Below are 23,728 nucleotides of genomic sequence, written 5' to 3' on the forward strand. Positions count from 1 at the left end.
ATAAACAGCTAAGTCATCATCATTAAAATCTGAAGTATCACTATCAGAGTCAATGGTATTTGTTTGTTGTATATTGCTTGTATTGGGAATGGTATATAAACATGTTAACTGATCTGCAACAGGTTAAGTCATCAGAAAATGGGAGACTACACTAACCATAAAAAGCTGTTATAACAGGTTTAGGCTGAATGCAGAGTCCTCTTCTATAACCAATCAAACATAGGCCCTTTGATGAAACTGCACGTCCTATTGCAACAGAGAGTTGTCCGGCTTCAAAAATACCATTGCAATGAACAACAACATTTTCAAGAGTCATACCTTGTGATTTATGTATTGTAAGTCCATAGCCAAGACATAAGGGAAACTGCTCACGTTCGGCTACAACACAATTCTTAGAAATGCTAAACTGTGTGAATTTCTTACGACTTAACCTATGGGTTTCCTTTATCTCTGTAAAAAATACAGTGACATAGCCATCTTCCAATTTTTTCACTGTTCCAGACAAACCGTTTACCAATTTCCCTCCTAAATTACTTAGCAAGACTACTGGACAGGTAAGTTTTAAACATAAATATTGTGGTGCTAAAATTCTCCTCAGGTATTTTTGACCACCACTATTTTTAATTGCTTTGTACATTCGAACCTCAGATTCAAGTTTTTCTAAACAATTATTATTAAAAACTGTAGCATCATAGTTTCTTGGAAACAAATGCTTAATGTTGTGTTCATTTTCGAGTGGTCGTTGCAGACTGTTTAAGAAAGTGTTCACTTCATCCGACACACAACCAAATGCTGTTTCTTGGACAGATTTAATCAAAATTTCTTCATCTTGGCGAATAACTTTTTTAAGTTCTATTTTGTGAGTTACATAGTTGATGAAAATATCACTTTCAAGCAAAATTTCCCTTGTCATTATGGAGAGGGCTAGGAACTGGTGGTAACTGATAAAAGTCTCCACAAAATATAACCTGAATACCTCCAAACAACATTTTACTGTTGCGACATATTCTACAAACTAGCTCTAACTGTCCAAAATCTTTCATGGATAGCATTGAAATTTCATCCACAATCAATGTTTCACACCTAGCTACATTTTCACGAACCTTGTGATATTTGTCATCATATTTCACCAGGTTTTCCAAAGTAAGCACATCATGTCTACCATCTTTCAATCCAGCAAAACTGAAAACATGAGAAAAATCTTAAGTAGTACTATGTTGTCAACAGCGATAATAGCAATTTTATATCACCTATTAACACTATTAAAATTTATCATAATTAAAGATAAAGACCATAATATAGATATAAATATTTATTTGCAATATCACAGAAGCTGCTTCAATGACTATGGAATTCATTATTATTTGTATAAAAAAACCATTCATATTATTAGTTATAATTATTTTTTACAGGTTATATGGCCATGCATATATAACCCAAACCACTAGACCTTAGGGATATATTCCAAACAATCGTATATATACGGCCATAAAAACATTCAAAAATCTTAATAACAAATTTAAATATCCAAGCAATTCTTATAAGAGAAGAAAAGAAATCAATATACATGTATTAACTGATAAGGGATTACTCCCCTCTCTCTAGTGTCACAGCCATGTATACATATATTTATACATATACATGTATATAGCTGGTATGACTCACTATGTTTTTCTCCTGGTGGGGAAGTAGGAATACTGATATAATGTAACAAGCAAAAAAGATGTGGTTAACTGCTTAAAGTTTTTAACATTTGTGAACAGGCTAAATCAAACATACTTTGCAACATTATCAATATTGCATTTTTGGGCACATTCTTTTGGGGGTTTCTGTATATTTCTATTTCAGAATTTTAAATTATTTAGGGCATATATGATTTGTTACGTGCCACATTTAAAATGGTTTGATTTAAGATCTGAATAAATTTGGACAACTGGTTTAATAAAAAAAAAATAATAGTGGAACAGTCATATTTAGTGGTCCTTGCCCTAATGTGTTCTTCAGTCACACTATCAAAGTTATTGGTTTATCAGCTATATCTCTTTCAATATAATAATTACCACATTGTTCTATTTTTTTTAAATAAAAAACAACTTGCTATCAGCCAAGGCATAATTTACCTGTGTACAGTTGTAGCCCCCATGTCAGCGTACTGCATGCACCCAATACCTGTCGTGCACAACAATGCTAAGCTCCGACTCCTTTTCAAGTCATTTACAATCCTTTTTACAACGTACGTCTTTCCCGTGCCAGCCTGACCACATATTAAGAGATTATGGCCTGCTTTAGCAGAATTCAAAGCATATATTTGTTCTATAGACAACATTATTTACGTTTTTGCGTCAGAATCCGGGAAATATGTCGCAAAATATTTTGACCAATGAGAAAACGCCTTACAAAAAGCGAAGCTCATACCGGAAGTAGAAGGTGAAAGATCGTCGGTAGAAAACACCTCTGACGATAATTTTAGCAATTTTTCTTATTTAAACTCTGAAAATGACATTGTTTTGAATTATAATGTGTGGAAAAATAGTTTTTCTATTGATCATCGGCTGTATTTAAAAGGAATTTCACGGTGTGTCAAAAAAAACTCTTTGAAAACAAGTTGACTCCCGAACTGCGTTCATTACCATGTTTAATTTATAGAAAGAGACTAAGAACGAAAGTGTATTTTTTTTAGGATTTTATTGTTTTGTATCAACTTTAACGTAAATTCTAAGTCGAAAAAGGGGCATAATTCTGTCAAAATGCTTGATACAGTTACCTCCTCCTGTTTACAGGTTGGGGTAATGATGGTGAACAAGTGTGCAAAGTTTTAAAGCCATATGTCAATGGACTTTGAAAATATTTGAACTATTACAAAAACTTTAACGTAAATTCTAAGACGAAAAAGGGGCATTATTCTGTCAAAATGCTTGATACAGTTACCTCCTCCTGTTTACAGGTTGGGGTAATGATGGTGAACAAGTGTGCAAAGTTTTAAAGCCATATGTCAATGGACTTTGAAAATATTTGAACTATTACAAAAACTTTAACGTGAATTCTAAGTCGAAAAAGGGGCATAATTCTGTCAAAATGCTTGATACAGTTACTTCCTCCTGTTTACAGGTTGGGGTAATGATGGTGAACAAGTGTGCAAAGTTTCAAACCCATATGTCAATGGACTTTGAAAATATTAAAACTATTACAAAAACTTTAACATAAGTGGTTACGCTGACGCAGACGCCGACACTGACGCCGACGCTCGGGTGACTACAATAGCTCTACTTATTCTTATCGAATAGTCGAGCTAAAACGTACTTTTATTGATCAGTTTTTACAGAAATGGGATAGCCAGCTGACCAATTCGTCAAAAGACACCAACTATAGAATTGATAAAACTGACGTAAAACTTGAACCATATCTAAAAATCTTACCAAACCATTTGTGACTGACTTTATTTCATTTTAGAACTGGCAACCATAAACTATCAGTTGAAACGGGGCGGTAGAACAACTCCCACGTCCAATACGAAAACGCGTTTTGTGCCAACATAACGAAATCAGCAGAAATTTCACATGTCCCTTTTTTAGATAAGCGAGAATAAGTTTATTCCGAAAACTTTCTATAAGAGACCGAATGTCCCGAAGTTTGAGGAACTGTTTTCCTCCAATTCACCAAGCGTATTATTAAACATAACGCTACAGTAATGTCGAGACAAATAATGAACCATTTTCGAAATTAAATAACAACGGTCAACCGTGCAAATAGAACGCATGCAAATATTACACAATATTAATAACACTAATGTCTAGCTTACCTTTCGTCAATCTCAACAGCCCGAATCAATATGAATATTTCTATGAACAATTTATCCATTTATTTATTTTTTTCACACGCTAGCACTTTTGTTTTGTACATTTTTTTTTCACACTGACTAGTACGCCAGCACTTTTGTTTTGTACTTCGATTTTTGACTACACCGCTGCTTGGTTACGCCGAAAGAGCTTCCATCTTGGCCACGCCTACTTTAGATAATCTATGAATGAAAAATCGTGCTTCCCGTGCGCCAATGACATTGATAGTAAAAGTTGAAAAAATTACTTCTCAATGGTGTGTTCATTTCAGTTTGTTCCGTTAGATATGAATTAACCTATTTATTTTGTTTTTGTATACGAAGATAATTTATTTATCTGGAGAAAAAAACCTCACTACTACTTTTACACATTGTATATTGTTAAATTGTTACATACGAAAATGTCCCCACCTGTTCCATATATTACTTTCATTATATAGAAATAGTCATTCTATGTTATTAAATATAGTTTGAAAATATAATAAAATGCAAATCTTTTTTATCAAGTTGTTGCATTTATATTACCTGATTCTAAATAAATGTATTTGTTTTTGTTGTTGTTGTTCTGCCGAGACATAATACTTGCTGGTTCATTAAAAGCAAGTTAACATTGAACAAACAAACTGTTTGTGTTATTATATGACGGAGTAAGATTAAAAGTATCAAATTATCACTGTTTGACATAAAGTTTGAGACTTGGGTTTTTGAATTTGCATTCGTAAGCTAATTTATCATAAGTGTTTTAAAGCAAAGAAAAATATTCAGTTTGTTAGCATTCATATGAGAGATTATGTCTGTCTGCATGAACCTACCATCTCTTGCCTTGACTGCACTCTATAGTTTGAAGTAAATGTTAAAACCACAAATAGCCATTTCTATAGCATAGTTACAGGATTGAAGATTTATACTAGTATCAAACAATTTATTTCTAGATAATTAGAAAATACGTTTAGAAAAGTTTCCATCTTTCTTGACCATTAGTAAATGGTACTGAGGTAAAGTTCAACGACTAATGTTACTTCATTGAACTTGAGTTTATCATTTTAGTCGACTTAAAAAATTTTCCTAAATGGATATGATGCAATTACAAAGCCACTTTTGCGTCAAATGGAACAATTTGGTGGTAAAATTTTCACCGTGTTCCTTGTGAACTTATGAATCCGTATTATTCTTTTCAGACAACGTTTCAATAAATACATTGTCCTGTTGTGAACGTAGATTTCACTCACGCCTTTACTTTCTTCCCAAACACTTACATATAGAAATCATATTTTTTATGTTTTACATTTAAAAAAAACATAACCAAATATCTTGTTAAAACAATACGTCTGGACTCATATGAATTTCTCTAAGAGGTGGTCCAAATAGGCAAATTAAAATGAAAAACCTATAAAGCTATTAAGACTTTTACCTGAGAGAAAGTGATGACTTTAAATTAAGGTTAATAAAAATTGGTGTTATTTCAAGTTATACTCATGATTGATTCATTTTACTATATGAATAAAATGTTTTCATTTGATTCAGACATAATAAAATTTTGGTAAAATTGATAATTTCTGGGATTTTGGTGTCCATTCTTATTCTTTTGATACCATACCTTGACCACACCATGTATATATGTGTTGGTTTTTAAATCTGAAGTTATGTTGTGCATGACACATTTCCAGAAAAAATAAAGTCAAAACAAAAATCATAAAGTACAAATGTACATACCTGTCTTTCGTATAGTATAAGAATTAAACGTGTATTGCATTTTACGAATTTGTATATGAAATTACAACATTTTCTTTAGGGAGATTTCTAAAAAATACAAAAAAATCCTTCTACATTAGATGTTTGTTAATTTTCATTTAATATATAGTTTAATATAATTGTCTTAAACCCTTATCTTTATGGCGTGTTGATAGAATAATTTTATTTCCAACCTCTAAAATATGGAGAAAAATGCTATAAAAATCTATAAATGAAATGAAACATATTTCATGTTTTAATTACATATATTGCATATTAACTTTGTTAACTTTGCATTGGACAGGTATAGATGTGCTGATGGCAGCGAAAGGGTTGAAACTGAGTTTGAAAATACTTTCATAAGTCAGACCTTAGTATATGTTAACTTTATTTGTTTTGTAAAAAGATATAAGATATAAGTCATATTTGACTCTTATACAAGTAGTAGTTTAAATAACTTGGATAAATAATCATGATGTGTACATTAGGCATTATTTCTGACTTTTCAAATTTCAAAAATAATTTATTAACATTATTTTCTTTTGCTTAATTAGCTGTAAGATAACATTTATGGCGATTTCATTATTTATTTTAGTCAAATTTTCAAAATAATGCACAGCAATATTTTCTGTATTTAGTCATTTGTCCGTTCTTTAATGTTTCCTCTTTTCCTCTTGCTTCTTTTTTATTATCACATTCGCGTTAAATGTATTCATATTGTACACGTATGTTGATATTTAGTCCAATGTTTTATTAATACAATGTATTGTACGGGGTTGCTATATTCTTTAGTCCTTCGGGAGCATTGAATAAACACTTTGAGTGATGCAGATTGAATTATGTCGATGCTAGAGTGCTAGATGTTGTGCATTACCTTGTCTCTCATAAACAGACTTCATCAAACATAGTCAGCAAAATTGTGCCATCTATTTACTTTGTTAGCATTGCTCTCTAGCGATCTCATCTATAATATTTTTCATTGAATGACACAAGAGTACCACATTAAAGGTTTCCTGATAATTGCTACAAAATATCTGCTGATGTAACAAAATTCTAGCTTTCGTCGTTTCCATAATTTAATTGTGTATTCTTCACGAGCCAGTGCTATGAGCTTGCATTTTACAAGTATTGTGCAGAACAGGCTCTATCTAATTATACGTGCAACATTTCCAATTTTGACGTCTGAGGTTTTTGTAGAGTGACTTTTTATGATTTTCTAAATTAAACAAATTACTTTAAATTTCAAATGACAGCAAGTGACTTTTTGTTTACCCAAACATCAAAATCTGTTAAATCGAACGTCAACTTTTACGGATATAGTGTCTCATACACTTAATCTTTGAGACATTCGATTTTCCTACAAACTGTCTTTTCTCAATATTTGCATTAACATGACAACGGAAATTCAGCATTCAAGGAGCACAGCCCATTTTGATAATACTCTTTGAAGCCATACAAACGGGCGCATAAAAATGACACCAAACAGCATACAATACAATAACAAACAAAATCAAATCTTGAATAATGAATTTCTTTTAATTAAGCTTCATATATTTTAGGTAGTTGCACATCAAGCAAATGAATTTTATTGAGTAAATTCTTTATAATTACATATAGACTTTTGTTTACTGAAGACGTAAATATGTTAAGGTTGTTGCTGAGATATAGTTACACATCAAGCAAATATATTTTATTGAATAATTTCTTTATCATCACATAAAGATATTGTTTACTGAAGACGTATGCCTTGGTCACATATAGACTTATAGCAGATTGAAAATTACATAACAGAATTTATTTAAACTTTACATGATCTTAAATATCATAACAGGAATATTTTAAGTGAAATTCAATTAAGGGGGTTACCGACCTCGTTGGAATATTTTAAGTGAAATTTAATTAAGGGGGTTACCGACCTCGTTTGTTTTTAGTTATCTGCTTATGCATTTGGCAATCAAGCTGACATCAAAGGAAAATAATTCAAAATTAAGGTCAGCCTTTTTCTGCTTTCTATAAAGCTGACTTTCTCGTAAGTGATTGCGCAAAATTTCAAGAAAAAGTAATGGGTAATTTTGCCTTTATCTTTTATTGGCTTAAACTAATGCCAAATTTCTTTTAAAATGACAATTTTTTTTTTCTTTTCAAGAACTTTCAGTCTCCATACTTAAACAAAACAAAGAGAAAACAAACAAAAAATGAATGAAATTTTATGAAATTTTGAATAATGACCAATGTTGACCAAAGATGATATGAAAAATGAAAAAAAAAAATATAAATTGAATGTTTGTCAGGCTCATGTTTTAGTCATCTGCCGTTAAAACATCCTGATATAACAAAAGATGTCAGATCAAGGACTGATAACACGATTACGGGTCGGTAACTCAAAACGATTTTTTGGTTCAAATGTTTCAGTTGTCATATTCTAAGATTATTGGAATTTTAATAATTCTGCTTTATGACTATATGTAACATAAGCATACGCCTTAAAGATTTTGTATGTTGTAATAGATGGTTCTTACAACACTGAAGTGAGATTTTATATATGTATATAATTATGCTTATAAAACAATTTTCAAACATCGAAGAATATGAAATATATATACTGCAAATATCTGTGCACATTGGTTTAAACATATTTATTTTTTCATCAAGTTAATATATTACACACCAAACACAAAAATTTAAACAAAATCATGATAAACTGCATTGAACTGGAAACTAAAAGCTTATTGTAATTCTCTCCACATGTAATCATTAAAACATATGCTTTCATTTCTTATTGAAAAAACTGACTTAGACTTTATAGAAAATAAATTTCTAATTACCTCCCTTTATTTACATGAAATGTTAACTTGGTAATATCTTTATAAATAATGCTTTTTGCAACTTAAAATATTTTAACTGTTAATTTAAGAATAATATTTATGATATAAAACCATAAAAATTGTGTTACAGGATCTTTAAATAGATAGTGTTCAAGCAAGTGCATCATTATGTCCCACTTTTACGCTAAATATTTTCACCAAAAGATTAAACTCTCTACTATATTTTCCAAAAATATGTTTTTCTAGGCTTTTTAGCCATATAAATTATTTTAAGCCATTATTTCCATGGCCACAGAAGTACATATAAAACGTAAGGGTGTATAAACAAAACGAAAATAGGACGAACAAGGCAGCGGCTATATGATCTTCCAAACTAACCCTGAAAGCATTACACATGTGACAATGGTATTAAACATTTTCTCTAACAAGATTGAAATTTATGTTCTGCATAGTCGTTCAAATTCTCCATAATTGGCATATAATAGTAATAAGTTTTTTTCTAAAATTGTTTAATCATATCATAACCTTATCAGCAACAAAATAAGACATTTCTAAATCAAACCTTTTAATGACTTTGGCCTTTTATTGTAATCTGTACCAAGTCTTAAAAGTCTATAAACTGATATCAAAGTTTAATTCAGCATCTAAAAATACTGTGTATATTTCCAAATTTCAAAAATTGTAGCTGCAGTTAAACATTGGTCCCAAGGTAAAAATCTGTATCAACTAATCCTCAACTTCAAAGGAACATTGTGCAAATTTAAAGGTTAAAGATTATATTACAAAATGATCACTTAGTCAACGTGAAGGTCAGCCTGAATCAGAGCTCAGTCCTTCATCCTGAACGTTACACATGTTCAAATTTCATAGTTTTTATATAAAAGTAGGTATCTAAAAGTAGGTATATTCTAGGCCATCTAATATCAAAGTTAAATAAATCACATGATCTGTTAAAAAATCTTAAAATATAGGTAACTAGGTCAAAATCTAGGTCTGCTGATATCAGAATTTAAATCTAAATCTGAAACTGTGATAATTGTCCAAATTTCATAGCTGTACTTTAAATAATAATAATAAAGTAGTTACTGAGTCCCCGTGGGTAGGGCCAATTTTGACCAACGGGGCATGCATTAAACCAACTTGGTAGTAGTTTTATGTAAAATGCAGGAGAGGTCAATTTTGACCCTATTTCAGGATTTTACAAATTTGAAAGGTTCACTAGAAAATCTAAGTTCCAGATATTTGGATTTGGCAAAGAAGAATAAATAATAAGACCCGGGGGGCAATGTCTATTTTGATCCTATAGTCATGCTTTGAAAAAAATCAGAATGGTTTACTATACGATGTTATAGATGAAATGCCTGAGCTGTAGATCCTGTAGTTATAGAGAAAGCATTTTTAAAGTTTTATCTATATGATTCCAAAAACACACAATTATCTCCCATGGCAAGGCCAATTTAAAAACGATGGTTATGATTTAAATTTGAAAATATAAACATTTAATCTTATTTACAAGCACTAGTATGTCAAAGAAACAATAATAATAAACAAGAGGGCCATGATGGCCCCGAAGTCGCTCACCTGTATATAGCCCCCCCCCCCCCGGAGCGGGGCAAGTTTAAACCCCAGGGCTTTTATTTGAACAAACTTGGTAGACACCCATTAGAAGATGTTTCATGCTAAACATCTAAGGTCTAGCTTGTTGGGATTTTAAAAGAAGAATTTTTTAACTTTTTTTTACACACATATTTAAAAACAATGACACCCCTGGGGCAGGGCTAGTTTTGACCCCAGGGCTTTTATTTGAACAATCTTTGTAGACACTTTCTAGAAGATGTTTTATGCTTAATATCTAAACTATTCGTTTTTTTTTAAGTTTTTGCTATACACATATAAGGAAAATCAATGTCCCCCGGGGCGGGGGCCAATTTTGACCCCAGGGCTCTTAGTTGAACAAACTTGATAGACATCAATTAGAACATTTGTTTCATGCTGAATATCTTAGCTCTAGCTCTTTGGGTTCTTTAAAAGAAGATTTTTTAAGTTTTTACGGATGAAATGATTTTTTTGGATGAAATTGGCTTAGTTGTTTATGAGGAGATGTCATTTAAAGTAAAAGTTTAGACGGACGGACGACGGACGGACGGCGGACGAAAAGCGATCACAAAAGCTCACCCTGTCACAGGTGAGCTTAAACGTAAGAATTGTGTGATCTCAAGAGCAAGTGCTATTCGCATAGAACAAAATGATTTTTTTCTTACTTTGAAAAAGTATGCTGAGAAAAGATATCTATACATGTATGATTTAAGAAAACTAAATAAAGCAATAAAAGAGGCAGAAGAAACATTAAATTGAAGGAAATTTCCGTTATGAAAGTTTGTAAAAAAACAAAGGTTCTCAAATTCCTATTTATTTTTAAAAAAAAAACTTATGAGAGACGCAAAAAGTCAAGGTTCCCATGGTTTAACAGTTAAATTTTTTAAATTCTTTTTGAATAGCATTTTAGAGTTTAATCTTGATTTGATTAGGATTAATTTCTAATTTCAAATTCTTAAGGTAAGAGCAATTCAAAGACAAGAAATTATCTTTCGACAGCCAGGAAAATCTTACAGATTTATCATTCAGGATACCTATAAGCTTGTTTAACGTTTAATATAAACTTGCAACAAAACAAATAACATAAAAAGATTTTTGTCATGATCTATAATAACTTTCAATTAAACTGATTTCATAAAAAAAAACAGATTAAATTTGTGAAAAATGCTATGCCACCGCATAATGCAACATTAAAATAATAGTAAAAATAGATATTAATTAAGAAAATCTTGAACATTACATTGAATGCATTTATATTGTCTAAATGTAATTATCATTATACTGTATTGTGATACAACCAGTGTATAAACTATTGTAATACATTTCCAGCAGTAAAACCCAACACTAATAATATAATGTTTCATGGCATATGTATGGTGGCTGAAATAGAAATAGGACAAAGTCAACATTTTGTCGTACTTTCACGGGACGAATAGGCGAACATACGACACATTTAAGATTTTGATGTACTTTTTCTCCGTACAAGGCGAAAATACGACATAGCACAAATCAGTCCCCATACAAATGCGACGGTCAAGTCCCAATCAGGTCAGGCAGAATAAGGTTCAATTATATTAATTTGTTCAAGTTTATACATCCAGAAAGTCATTTAAATCACATTCAGGACTACATTTATGTTTGTTCATGTTGAAACTTGGGATTTAAAAGATGATCTTAATACTAATTAATTTAAAACATGCTTATCAATATGACAAGTGCACATTCAGACTTTTTATGAGATTGATTTGTTTTACTTCATTGAGGCTTGGTAGTAAATGGGACTTATGTAAATTCCTGTGTAAATTGTTTAGAAATATGTTTTATGATTGAGAAAGATGTCCCAATTGCGTTAAAATGTAAAAAGTGACTGATTGAAACTTCACAGGGGCAGAGCAGGATAGCAAGCAATTTTATGTGTCACTAACAATAATTAAATCACCTCTGATGGTGAATTAATTTTATTGTTAAATCTTGGCTTAACCCTTTACCTCATGAGCATATTGTGAAAAATGTCCATTTTAATTGAAAAGCCTCATATGACAAAATCAAGCTGCTATGAAACTATAAAAAAAGCTTCAATACTAATAAAACTTGGTACAAATGTTGACTAAACCATAGCTTCTGTAACAGCAATTTCCTGTTACCATGGCAACGGGGGTCGTCTCAGAATTGCCAAAAATCACTATTTTGCATGGTTTTTTTGTTGTTTTTTTTCCATCAAAACTGATTTCAAAGTGCTGCAACTTCTCATGGATTGAGATAGAGTGAAAAGGCTTTTCAGCGTTGGTTACACGTTACCTTACAATCGACCTGAGGTCATTTTTAGCCTGTCACATGTTCAAAATTTTCTTCGCGATAAGGGGGACTGTCACCCACCTTCAAACTTCCAAAACAGAAGTGGGCAAATCCCCCTTCTGGCAACCCCTTGATGTACCTTTTTGATTGGGGCGGCGCTGAAAAAGTGATCACTTTTTAATCAACATTTCTCAAACGAAAAACAGTGTTTGGGGGCCTAAATCGGCTAGTTTTTCACTGTTTGAGGCCTCAAAATGGGGGGGGGGGTAAATAAGCCATCAAAACACGTCTTTGTGAGGTAAAAGGTTAAGCTGATGTTTTAACAAAAAGATAACTCTAATTTTTAATGAACAACTGTAAAGTGCACGGGCTAGCTGTTATATATAATTTTTCTTATGGCTACTTTACCAGTTGATTGATTACAAATGATTATACAATAATTGTTTAAACTTTGGAATCAAGTTTAATTAACTAATGTTATAACAGTGATGTGCTTCAATGGTAATAAGTGGTCCTTGAACTTGATATAAAATTGGGGTGACACTTTTTAGGCTATTTAATATATATAGAAAAACCACTTGGATATCGAGTTTTCAATACTTTAGTAATAACAATTACACCTAACGCAATGTTAAATTGATGCAATTGAAATACTTCGTAAATAGTGCAAGAACCCAAGTAATTAAACTAAAATATTAATTAATTATTTCTGTGGTGTTGACACTTCGGCAGCTGGACAGAGACTGATTGTTCGCAGCTTTGAGCTCTATTTATACCCAATAATGTAGTTATACTTAATAATCGTTTATTGAAGTTGAAGAAATCAAGCATCCAAGAGATATTGATAATGGGTCGAATATTGGTACGAATGGTATTGAGTTCGAATGATTTTAAGTACGAATTGTTCTGATATTTTAGAAATAATAAAAATATGCCCGTTATATCAAATTATTGCTACGAATAAGTTGTTAAATCTATTCATTTAGTTTTTATGTATTTTCTACTTATTTATAAAAGATCAAACTATACATTTAAACACAGGATAACATATTTGTTTACAATTTAACTTACCGATAATTTAGGTATCAAACCACTAAATATCATAAAAGAATCTAGGCTGAAGAGAACAATCGTCACACAACTGATTTTTTTTTGCAAAGATATTTATCAAATATATTAACAACATTTTGTTAATTTAACAAAACTTAAAGGTTAACAATGTTTGAACGACAGGTGTGCTAAACAACAAAATTAAACATAGAATTTAACATTTTTTTGTTAATTTAACAATGATTTCATTGTTTACTATATGTCTTTTAGCAGAGCATTTTCATCTTCAGTAAAAAAATACGAAAGAAATGCTACAAAAGCAGATAAAAACCAAAATAACTGTGGAAATAATCGTAAGTTCCAGAGAATAAACATTAAATTTATCATTTTCCCCCCAAAATCATCAAACACCTGCACAAGGCACTTCAAATGACGGTCTCACACTACTATGTATATAATACAGTTGAAAAAATTTGTTTCACGAGTAGATAGTATAAAAAAGATATGAACTCAAATCAAAAACCAATAATGAAACATTGTTTATCCTAAACACATTTGATTTTTGACAACTGCCCTGGAAAACTGTAGTTTTCATTGCTTAATGCTCATATAACTTATTAGTAACTAATAAATAAATAAATGTAAACTTAATTTATATTAGAGAGATTATGTAAACAACAACACTAAATTGAGTTCAAACTATTTTTGGAACAAACAAAATCATTTGGTACCAAAGAGGCGTCAATATGATCCTAAAAGTTTGATATGGCCTACCAAGCTGTTATTAAAACACAATAAGATTACAGATTTAATCCATTTATTGTGTTAATTAGCTATTTATCTGTGTATCAGGCTAAAAAAACTGTAACAAAATGTTTTAAAGATCTTATAGAACCAAGTTTAGTCCTTAACCCCCCTTCCCCCCGAGAGCTCCAGAGTACGAGAAAACAGGATATCAAAAGTTTTGAACATTAGGCCAATGTCATTATATCATGTTTACTTGTATTACTTATCAAGTCTTATCTTAATTCTTTTACGATCTGTAGATGTCAATTTTTCTACAGATCGATTGATGGCACATTGCACAATTGGCAGCATCTTTTGCACAGGTTTCACAACTGTAGAAATGGTTGCATGGTGTGAACATTATTCTTCGAGGGCGAGTTTTACAAACCTGGCACAGCTTTCTATTACGCAAAGTTGTAGCAACATCCTGAAAAAAATGTATTTCATGTTTAAATTATTTCACCATCATAAAATTATTTATAATCATACCAGATTTTGACAGAGCATATATTTAAATGTTTTCCATTTCTTATTTCAATCATTGATTGTTTTCTTGAGATGTGCTTACCGAAAGGTATGAGCTCCCTAATGGGCACTATAAGGAACTATAAAATTGACAACATAGGTCAGTTATATACCTTAAAAGACACAAGAATGCAAAATTTAAACAAAGTTTACCGTATGGTTAACGAGTTATGGATATTTTTCTTAAGTAAAACTTGGCTATTAGAAGGGCTCTTTTTCAGAAATGAGAAACTCTAAATATTCTATTATACAATCATTATGAAAAAATGTTTTCATATAGAACATTTTTAAGAAACAAATACATTCAGCTAACAAATGAACCAGCAAAATTATTGTTTCTACTCAAAATGTTTGGTATATGTATATAAATGTTACCCTACCCCACCCATTTACAATAGTTGTTTGATCATTTTTCGCCAATAAATACCAATAATAATTTTATAATAAAAATGAAACACTTTTTTCTTCTCAAAAGTGATCTGAGACACAAATAATGTTCAAAGAAAAAAAAGGAAGAAAAAAAAGTTGCGTCTTTTGGGGCTTGAACCCGCGCCCCTCGAATTTCAATGCAGTTGACAGTAGTTCTAGCCTATTTGAATACTCTTCAAAGTGGAGGTAATACATTAGGTGGGTCATACCTTAGGGCTGCATTCTGCATGTACTTCAAAAAGATTATCGACCTGGCCAGGACGAGGTTCAAAGAGACAATCGCGGCATATTGCTCGTTTTCCTCCTCCTGAAATGTATAACATATATTTATGATATAATATAAAAATGATCAAATTTCATGTTAATGTTAGGGTGTTTACGATAATTTCTCTTAATTGCCAGACAAAATTGTGGTAATAAATGTTTGTATATTGTCCTTTTATGGTGACTGAACCAGTTCTACAAATCAACGATGGACAATTGATTTGTACGAAAGTTATTTTCAACTGATTTAGTTCTAGGATATCTTAAACATTCCTCAGAATGACTATTCCATCGAAAGCCTGATAGGTGCCACACATATATATTGCGCTGTAAGAATCTAGTGATAAAATTTCATTGTTCATTTCTTTATATATATAGATTAATACCTCTTTTTAGTAATATCAAACCCTGGAACGTATATAACCATTTATACAATATATATTTGTGCAATAATTTTTATTATAATTTGAATTGTTTCGTAACACATTGTAATAAAAATTATTTGTTTTTGTAATGTGACTTTGCACTTTTTCATTATCCCTTATGTACATAAAAATCTAGAAAACACTGATCTTTTGGATGCATTAAATTGCAACAAAATTACATGAAAATTGCAGACTTGGTTTGATTGAGTGTGCACATGATGGATAATGTAAAAGAGCAACATCCCTGACGCCCCCTAGCATCGGCTTGAGCGGTACTGAATTTTTAACATGATCAGGTGAAAATTGCTGGCTCGCCTTGGTTGAGTTTTTTAGGATAATGAAAGAAGCAATATATCCCACCCTTCTTGCAACGACTTTATCGAGTCATAGATCATATAGTTTCACACTAGAAGATCAAGATATATTTCCTATTCTATTTCTACTGTTTCACCCCGATGCGTGATCAGGTATGGTATGTCCACAGAATCATAATGTAGCCATTATAGAATACTAGCATGATTATGCTACATCCCAATATCTTGGCTCTTGTCAGTGGAGTACTGGGTGCTGCTGTATCAACGGTCGAACACCCGGTCGGAGCTAGATGTGGTCGTACGACCGATTTTACGCGTTTATCAACATGGTCGTAACTGAGACGAAAATTAACGTCGTAACTTTACGAAACGCTTCGTAAGTAGGCTAGAAATCTTAAAAATTGCAGCCATATTTGCATAATTTAAGGCAGGGACTTTCTAACACAAATATTTGAATAATTGATGTTCACTAGTAACGTAAGCTTTTTGTGTACATATGTATGTACAGTGCTTTTTCTATTTTTAACATCCAAGTGGCGCAAGTATCCAGTAGAATCTCCGGATGGCAATATCTTCACACTTCAGGAACAAAAATTTCCCAACACTTGAGAGTGTATACAATGGCACAGTCTAAACGCTCACAATAGTGATGGGGAAAGAGCGAAACACGGACGATGGTTAATTTATTGTTGATGAAAAGTTTTTGTCTAATAATGAATTTATTAAAAGATACAATGTCCAATCTAATATCTTAATTTTCAACGGTATGATTCTATCAGTAAAGCAATTTTTAAATAAATATAATATAATCTATAACATCCAACAGAAAAGCATTGGCCCAGACATACCGCTATACTTTAAAGATATTATATCAGACATAAATGGAGCAAAACCTTTCTATAATATATTAAATAAAAACAAATCAAAGCCAACAAGTATCGAAAAATGGACAAATAACCTTAATTTAGCTTTTAGTGAAAACGAATGGAAAATTATATTCGAAATGCCTTTTAGAATTACAAAATGTGCTAAGTTGCAATGGTTCCAAACAAGAATTTTACACAGGATTATTGGAACCTATAATCTTTTATACAAAATTAAGTATAAAGAAAGTCCTTTATGATTTTTTTGTAGTAATGATGTTGAAAGCATTGAGCATCTATTCTGGATGTGTCCCATTGTCAAAAAATTTATAAAGGAGTTTCTTAAAATAAATGAAGCACCTTTTTTATCTTTGGGTATAAAAGAAATGATGTTTGGCTATAATGCAAAGGATGATTTATCTAACGCAAAAAACTTATTTTTAGTATACTTTAAAATGTATATTTATCAGTGTAAAATGCTTGATCTTTCTTAATCAATGATTGCAGCCAAAAACTTTATAACACAAAAGCTCAAGACTGATAAAGAGGTAGCAATCATAAATAATAGATTACCGAAGTTTGAAAATGTTTGGAGTCTTTTTAGAAAATTTATTTTTTTATTTTAAAAAAGAAAAATGTCAACTGAGAAAATATTATTTCTACACTGAAAAGTACTGTTTTTTAGTTTAACTAATTAAGAAATAATTCAAGCCAAAATGGCATGCTTTAGATTTTATATAATGTTGATGCTTTTGAAACTATTTCTTAAAAAAATACGGTTATGAGTGCGAGTATGAATGCATGTGTAGTCCTTGTCTCTTTGTGTTTTTTTTGTTGTTGTTGTTGTTGTTGTTATTTTGTGTGTGTGTGTGTGTGTGTGTGTGTGTGCGTGTGCGTGTGCGTGTGCGTTTTCTTTTTGACTTTTTTTGTAATTGTTGTTTTTCTTTCTTTCATTACATTGGTTCAACATCTGCTATAACCGTTCATATGCATGAAAACAAATAATTGTAAAACCACTGTGGGATGTGCTTCGACCCACAAATGGTTATGTGACGAAGCGAATAAATGGGGTTACCCCATGTGGGGCCTGAAAAAAAGAAAAAAAAAAAAAAAAAAAGATTATTTAAAACGTGTGTTTTGATGTCTAAAATTATAGCGATATTTGAACACGTTGCAAAGTCCACTGTAATGAATATACTTGGACTTTCAAATGAACAAATTAAAACACACATTTTCACCGTTATCATTATATTTCACTCGATGTTAAGATAAGTGTCTCAGATTATGTAATTAATATATTTTTGTTATTTTGAAATTAAAGTAAATTATTTCACATTAAAAAAAAAAATGTTGTTGATGGCTTGCTAAAAATGGAGTTTAATGGCACGTATTTTAATTTACAATTAAAATCCGTGATAAAGGAAATCTGATTAATATAGTTAAATTAAATATTACTTTGAAAGAATTAAAAAAAAATTATAACGTTTTATAATTTCTATATAGATTTATTATGTTTACTGACGAAAACACCCCTGTACATAGATTTAGCATATTGTAACACCAATATACACATATATTAAATGTAACATACCACACTTTTCTAATTTATTTACATTTCTATTTTACAGATAATTCATTCGATCCTTTCAAAATAAGTTTCTTCGTATAATCATTGTTATTATCGTAAGGGTAGTTAAGATTTTTTCTACGTCTTCATCTAAAACTATTGTTACGTGCATATAAAGGACACCCGCGGGCGATTAAGAAAGAAAACGGACAATATAAGCATATAGTAAAATAACACAATAACACTGGCGATAAGGTTGTAAATAATCAAAAAGAAAATATAATTAAATACTTACATATATTTTCATTTTATTTGCTGAAAAAACATATATGTCTTGTATAGACGTGTATAATGACTCATTTAGTGTTGGGATTTAAACATCTGCACATGTTATATGTTATGCGACTCCCAAGGGTTGGCATTTAAATTTTAGACAAGATGAATGTTATATATAGTATTCACTCAAAAGTTAACATATGTCTTGCTAAGACGTGTATAATGACTCTTTAAGGTTTAACCCTTTACCTCATATAGACGTGTTTTGATGGCATCAAACATTGAAAAAAATGCCCTATTTAGTTTGAAAAATATTGATAAAAAAGTGATCACTTTTTCGGCACCGCCCCTATCAAAAAGGTACATCAAGGGGTTGCCAGAAGTGAATGTTCCCCCTTCTGTTTCAGGGTTTTGAAGAAGGGCGGCAGCCCCACTCATCGGCAAGAACATGTTGGACATGTGACGGACTAAAATGGCCTCAGGTCGATCGTAAGTTAACGTGTAACCAACGCTATCTTAATCCATTGAGAAGTTGCAGCACTTTGAAATCAGTTTTGATTAAAAAAAAAAGCAAAATAGTGATTTTTTATTGCAATTTTGAGACGTCCCCCCGTTGCCGTGGTAACAGTAAATTTAAGATTAAGCATGCTGTAACAAAGGATATGATCCAGTCAACGTTGCTGCCAAGTTTCATCAGAATTGAAGCGTTTTTCATAGTTTCATAGCAGTTTGAACTTGTAACAGGAGGCTTCTCAATGAAAACGGCCACTTTTCACAATATGCTCATGAGATAAAGGGTTAATTAAAAAATGCTCCCAAAATACAATTTTTCACCAAAATTAGGCGAAAGGCCACGTGTTAACATGGAAAAACTAGATTTTTGTTAATTCTAAGGTTTTTTATGATTTTTGTTAACCCTTTACCTCATATAGACGTGTTTTGACGGCTTTTCGCCCCTTCACCCCCTTTGAAGCCCCAAACAGTAAAAATGCCCTATTTAGGCCTAAAAACTGTTTTTTGTTTGAGAAATGTAAAAAGGTACATCAGGTTGCCAGAAGGGGAATGTATCCCCTTCTGTTTCGGGGTTTAAAGGAAGGCAGCAGCCCCCATCATCGCAAAGAAAGTTTTGGACATGTGACGGGCTAAAAATTGCCTAAGGTCGATCGTAAGGTAAATGAAACCAATGCTTTAAAACCTTTTACTCGAGTTCAATCCATTGAGAAGTTCCAGCACTTTGAAATCAGTTTTGATGAGAAAAAACAAACAATGCAAAAAAGTGAATTTTGGCAATTTTGAGACGTCCCTCACGCCCTCCCCCCCCCGTTGCCATGGTAACAGAAATTTAAAGTTGAGCATGCTGTTACAGAGGCTATGGTCCAGTAAACATTTGTGCCGAGTTTCATTAAAATTGAGGCATAGTTTTTTATAGTTCTATGGCAGTTTGAACTTGTAACAGGAGGCTTCTCAATGAAAACGACCATTTTTCACAATATGCACATGAGGTAAAGGGTTAAATGTGGAAATTGAAACATACTGTATAGATAAGATATGCATTGTGACTCATAAGTGTTGTGCATTTAAAATCTAGACAAGATATATGTATAAAATCTCTCAAGTGTTGGGATTTCAACATTTAGACAAGATATATGTATAATGTCTCCCCAGTGTTGGGATTTCAACATATAGACAAGGTACCTGTATAAAAAAATAAAATGTATCTTAAGTTTTGGGATTTTAACAAAATAAAATGTAAATATATGTAAGTATTTAATTGTACTTCGTTTCTTGTTGATTATTTACAACCTTATTGCCAGTGTTATTTTACTATATGCTTATATTGTTCGTTTTCTTTCATAATCGCCCGCGGGTGTCCTATATATGCACATAAGAATAGTTTTAGATGAAGACATAAAAAGTCTAACTACCTTTACGATTATTACAATAATTATACGAGGAAAGACTTAGTTTTATTTTATTCTTTTCAGTGGATTACTGATTTATCCGTGAAAATTATATTTGGTTATTTCATAGTGAAAATTATCAAAATATAATTTCACTCTTTTCAATGACGAAACTACTTTTTTAAGATTTTCCCCATGTGGTACCTCAATTTTATTTTTGCTGACAATTCTGACAATGTCAGGCTGTTTAAAAAAAGCAAAGCTGAAATTGATAAATAACTTAAATGTCAAAAGTAATAAAAAGAAGAAAACTTACTTCTATTCATTCAAATTCCAATCACCAAATTTCGTCTCTAATTTTTTTTGTTTCATTTTTACAGTCTGAAAAATACATTTCTTCCCCATGCAAAACTGCTCTTGATGACATTTGGGAATATTAAAGTATCTTACGAGCAATAACTGCCGTATGCTTTATGAAAAATTGAAAAGCATTGACAGCCATCACTCGAAGAATAAGTAAAACAACCCAGCGTTCTTGAGCAAGCTTCCAAGTTTTTCATTTTCCTAGCTCCTTTTCTGAATGTTTTCACATCTGTCAACACTTATTTTTTGTCTGTTACAATCCACAAATAAGTTTTCTTTCTTTTAAAAAGGTGTATAACTAACAAATCCAAATTATATCCCTCTGAATCTTACACAATTATTTTCCTCCCATGAAATACACAACTTTAAAAAATGGCTGCCGCTTACAATTTACAAAGCCAGGTCTAATATAAATTCGCAGTAAGTAGCAGAAATATGGATGGATGGTTGGACTTTTTCTCCTACAAGAATTTTTTGTTTTTATTATTTAAACAAGTAATCATTCATATTTTTTTAATAAAATGAATAAATATCACCGTCATTTAACGTTGATTGGCGGACTTATTTTTCAGCTCAAGACTTCTTGTTTTTAATGATATTTTAATAATTACGCCACTCGTGAGAATACTGTTTTTTAAGCCCACTCAATAAAATAAAATTTCATCTTACACACAAACAAACAAATATCCTCTATATCTTTTAAAGGATCGTGGAGTAACAAACATGAATAATTGTATAATATAGAAATGTAAATAAATTGGAAAATTGTGGTATGTAACATTTATATGTGTATATTCGTGTTGCAATATGCTAAATCTATGTACATGCTTTTTTACGTCTGTATACATAATAAATCTATATAGAAATAATAAAACGTACTGAAAGTGAAATAAAATTCTTTTTTTTAATTCTTTCAAAGTACTAATAACTAAATTAATCGATATCCATTATCTCGGATTTTAATTGTAAATTAAAATAGGTGCCAGTATCCCCAATTGTATTCAAGCTATCAACGCCAAATAACCATCTGATATCTATGTCGTCCGTGTTTTGCTTTCTTTCTATTAATATTGTGAGCGTTAAGAATGTGTCATTGTATACACTCTCAAGTGTTGGGATATTTTGTTCCTGAAATGTTAAGATATAGCCAGTCCGGAGATTCAACTGGAACAGGAATTGATAGTTGCGCCCCTTGGATGTTAAAAAAGAAATAGCATTGTACATAAGCATGTACGCGAAAAAAACTTACGTTAGTAGTGAACATCAATCATTCAAATATATGTGTTAGAAAGTCCCTGCCTGGAATTATGAAAAATGGCTTCCCCCCTTTTCAGATCTTAAGTCTACTAACGACTGGTCCGTAGTGGTCGTATAGTTACGACGATAATTTACGTCCTAGCTACGACCATGTTGATAAAACGCGACATGAGCGTGAAATCGGTCGTACGACCAAATCTTAGCTCCGGCCGGGCATACAACCGTTGATAAAACGGTCTTTAAATAAGACAAATGTAACAAACGTATCATCTTGACTGGATTATTTTGATACTTGAAAATACATATACTTACTTTACAGTATCTTTTCAATTGTAAGAAATGTATCTTTTAGGTATACGCAGAAACGAATGTTGTGCTTTAAAGGACCATTATAACTTAACCAGTGATAGAGAATGAGTTTCCCAAGCATAGCTGTCCACTTTGTTATTCAAGTAAGACATATACTGAGAATCTCCTCAATTTCTATTAATATTCTACAATAAAAGTTTTTGCCAAAATATGAGCGAGTCTCGAATATCTTTAAGTCTATTCAAACTCAGGGTCGGACACATTTTGAAACAAGGATTAACATTTTAACAAATTTGGTCATGAAAAAAGAATAAATTGTTTTGGTTTAAAAACATGGTGCAAAGTTAAAAAATATCATGCAGTTTTCATTTGGCTGTATGTCTATATGTAAACATAGCATAAGCCTTTAAAAAAATGTTTTTTGTTTTTTTTTTTCAGCAAAATAGGTTGACCATTTATTTTTCCCGTAATTCGGAGAGCCACCCCCTACTGTACCTTACATTAATATATCATGGCATATATCATCATATATTTAAAATATTAAAATGTCATTAAGCTCATTTTTTCAATGTCAAGTTGAGATTTATTGACTATAAATTTCAAAAATGACAATAATAAATGTGCTTGACAACAGTTGATAAAAGAAAAAGTTTTGATAAATTATATATTTGCCTAAAATATAAATACTGCCCAGATATTTTATTAAATTGAAGGTTATTTCCGATAGATATTTACAAAAATTTCCTTGAGCCATATGAGTTGTTTAAGAAATAACATCGGCCTGAGAGGTGTATATCGGCTATTTAAGCCGGTTTTGAGTTTTGATGAGTAGGAATTGACCACGAAGACCATAGGCCTGAGTGGTTAATTTTTTCGCATCAAAACGACAAAACCGGTGTTAAATAGCCGATATACACCTCTCAGGCCGATGTTATTTCGATTCTAACACGATAAAATAAGGAAGATCACTAATGTTATTTTTTCAAGCGGAAATAACTTCAGGTGCCAATTTTCGTATAACGCTGATCGATTTTCGCACCCTACTGATGCGAAGATACAGAAATTATTACACAATTTTAGAAATAATAAGAAAACACGTTATTTTATTAAGTTTTCC

The 23,728-nt window shown here is 31.3% G+C and overlaps 1 protein-coding gene across 1 annotated transcript; it reads right to left on the bottom strand.

Moving 5' to 3' along the window:
- Positions 1 to 156: 156 nt before the first annotated feature.
- LOC132758030 (uncharacterized) lies at positions 157 to 2,326 on the bottom strand (the record flags this gene model as incomplete). The annotated part of the gene is made up of 3 exons (XM_060749549.1): positions 2,121 to 2,326; positions 977 to 1,182; positions 157 to 450 (listed from the first exon to the last, which is right to left on the bottom strand). Coding segments are annotated over exons 1-3 (706 nt in total), but the record flags the coding sequence as incomplete, so codon positions are not given.
- Between the last annotated feature and the right edge of the window lie 21,402 nt (positions 2,327 to 23,728).

This window comes from Ruditapes philippinarum, unplaced genomic scaffold, assembly GCF_026571515.1.
Source record: "Ruditapes philippinarum isolate M1 unplaced genomic scaffold, ASM2657151v2 ctg5323_1_1_1_1, whole genome shotgun sequence".
Lineage (NCBI taxonomy): Eukaryota > Metazoa > Mollusca > Bivalvia > Venerida > Veneridae > Ruditapes > Ruditapes philippinarum.